This window comes from Olea europaea, unplaced genomic scaffold (assembly GCF_002742605.1).
Source record: "Olea europaea var. sylvestris unplaced genomic scaffold, O_europaea_v1 scaffold7916, whole genome shotgun sequence".
NCBI lineage: Eukaryota > Viridiplantae > Streptophyta > Magnoliopsida > Lamiales > Oleaceae > Olea > Olea europaea.
Window position 1 is genome coordinate 1 of NW_019266344.1, and position 1,385 is coordinate 1,385.

General features: G+C 40.3%; 1 protein-coding gene across 1 annotated transcript; it reads right to left on the reverse strand.

The window, feature by feature from the left end:
- Window positions 1–527: 527 nt before the first annotated feature.
- LOC111391410 lies at window positions 528–997 on the reverse strand (the record flags this gene model as incomplete). The annotated part of the gene is made up of 1 exon (XM_023016622.1): window positions 528–997. A coding segment is annotated over exon 1 (470 nt), but the record flags the coding sequence as incomplete, so codon positions are not given.
- Between the last annotated feature and the right edge of the window lie 388 nt (window positions 998–1,385).

The following is a 1,385-nucleotide window of genomic DNA, read 5'->3' on the forward strand; positions in this document are numbered from 1 at the left end:
TACCATACAAGGTTATCCAGTACTATATATCAAACATTTGCTATGAGAATAACCTCAAAAAAGATATGGTTTGGTAGTCCTACCATACCATTCAACCACGGTAAATCATCAAGGACTAACACTTGCATAAAAAACGCGAATCCAAATTTTAAACTTGTGCACAGGTTACAACCAATTGCTCCTACAATTAAATTTGATTCGGACATATGTTCACACAAGGTTACGAGATAGTGAGTTACTTAAGCTAGGGAACATCCAAAGCCAACCGCAAAGAAACTAGAGTCCAAAGCTCTACAGCAATACAAATTTCAAGAAATGCATGCTTTTAGTACCAAGTTTTAATAAATTTTCTAACATTATAATCCACCAACATCGTATCAAGGGAAATTTTTTCCCCTAAATAACCATGAAAGGATTGATATTGAGATCAAACCACCTTGAAACTCTAATTAGGATAGTGTCACAGGCTTAAGCATATTAAATCGTAGAAGAAGAGAAATGGGATAAAGTAATAATATCAATATTACTGTACAAGAACAAGCCTCCCACCTCCGAGATCACCACCTTCACTGTCGCGATCCTCTTCAGCTCCGCCTTTTGGCACCGTCACAACCAGCTCCCCGTGATGGTACACGGCAGATGCCAACTCCGGCAATGTCAATTCCGGGAGTCGAAACCGCCACAAATCCATCTCCAATTCATTACCTGACAAGTTAACCACTCCGTCTACTCGGATAACAATCTTGGTAACCCCAGGGTAAATCTCAACGGCGTGTGCCCCAACATCACCGGTGATGCCACCAACGGCGATGATAAATCTAAGGGAATCAGGGGTTTCGTCGATCAAAACGTTGGCGTCTGAGCGGAAAGGTAGCTCCAACACCTTGGCGAAGATGTGGGGTAGTCGCCGGAGCTTCCTTAGCCCGCAGACGTTCGCCTGAGAGAGAGCCGATGCTATGTCGTACTGCAGGGTGATCGGCACCGGATGAACCTTCATGATTGAGCTATTCAAGAAATCTGAATCAAAGAGGGGAAAACCCAAATTGTAACTGTCCAAAACTGTACAGCAAGATTGGATTTTTCTGGCAAAAAATAAAGAAATTGGGGGATTCAAGGAAAAACCCAGATAATAACTCTGCGAAACCGTGTTAAAAGATCGAATTTGTCAGAGAATTTTTCAAGAAATCGGGTGATTCAAGAGTTGTAGGTGACACAAATAAACAGTAAATTTTGCCCGTGCAGCGGTTATCTGGATTATATTATTTAAATAGGTAATCCAAACTTTAACAAGTTTTGATGTGGTATTTATAATAATTTCGTGTTCAGAAGATTCTTCATTTAATAGAGATAATTATCTGATTAATCTTCGAAACAATGCATTAGTA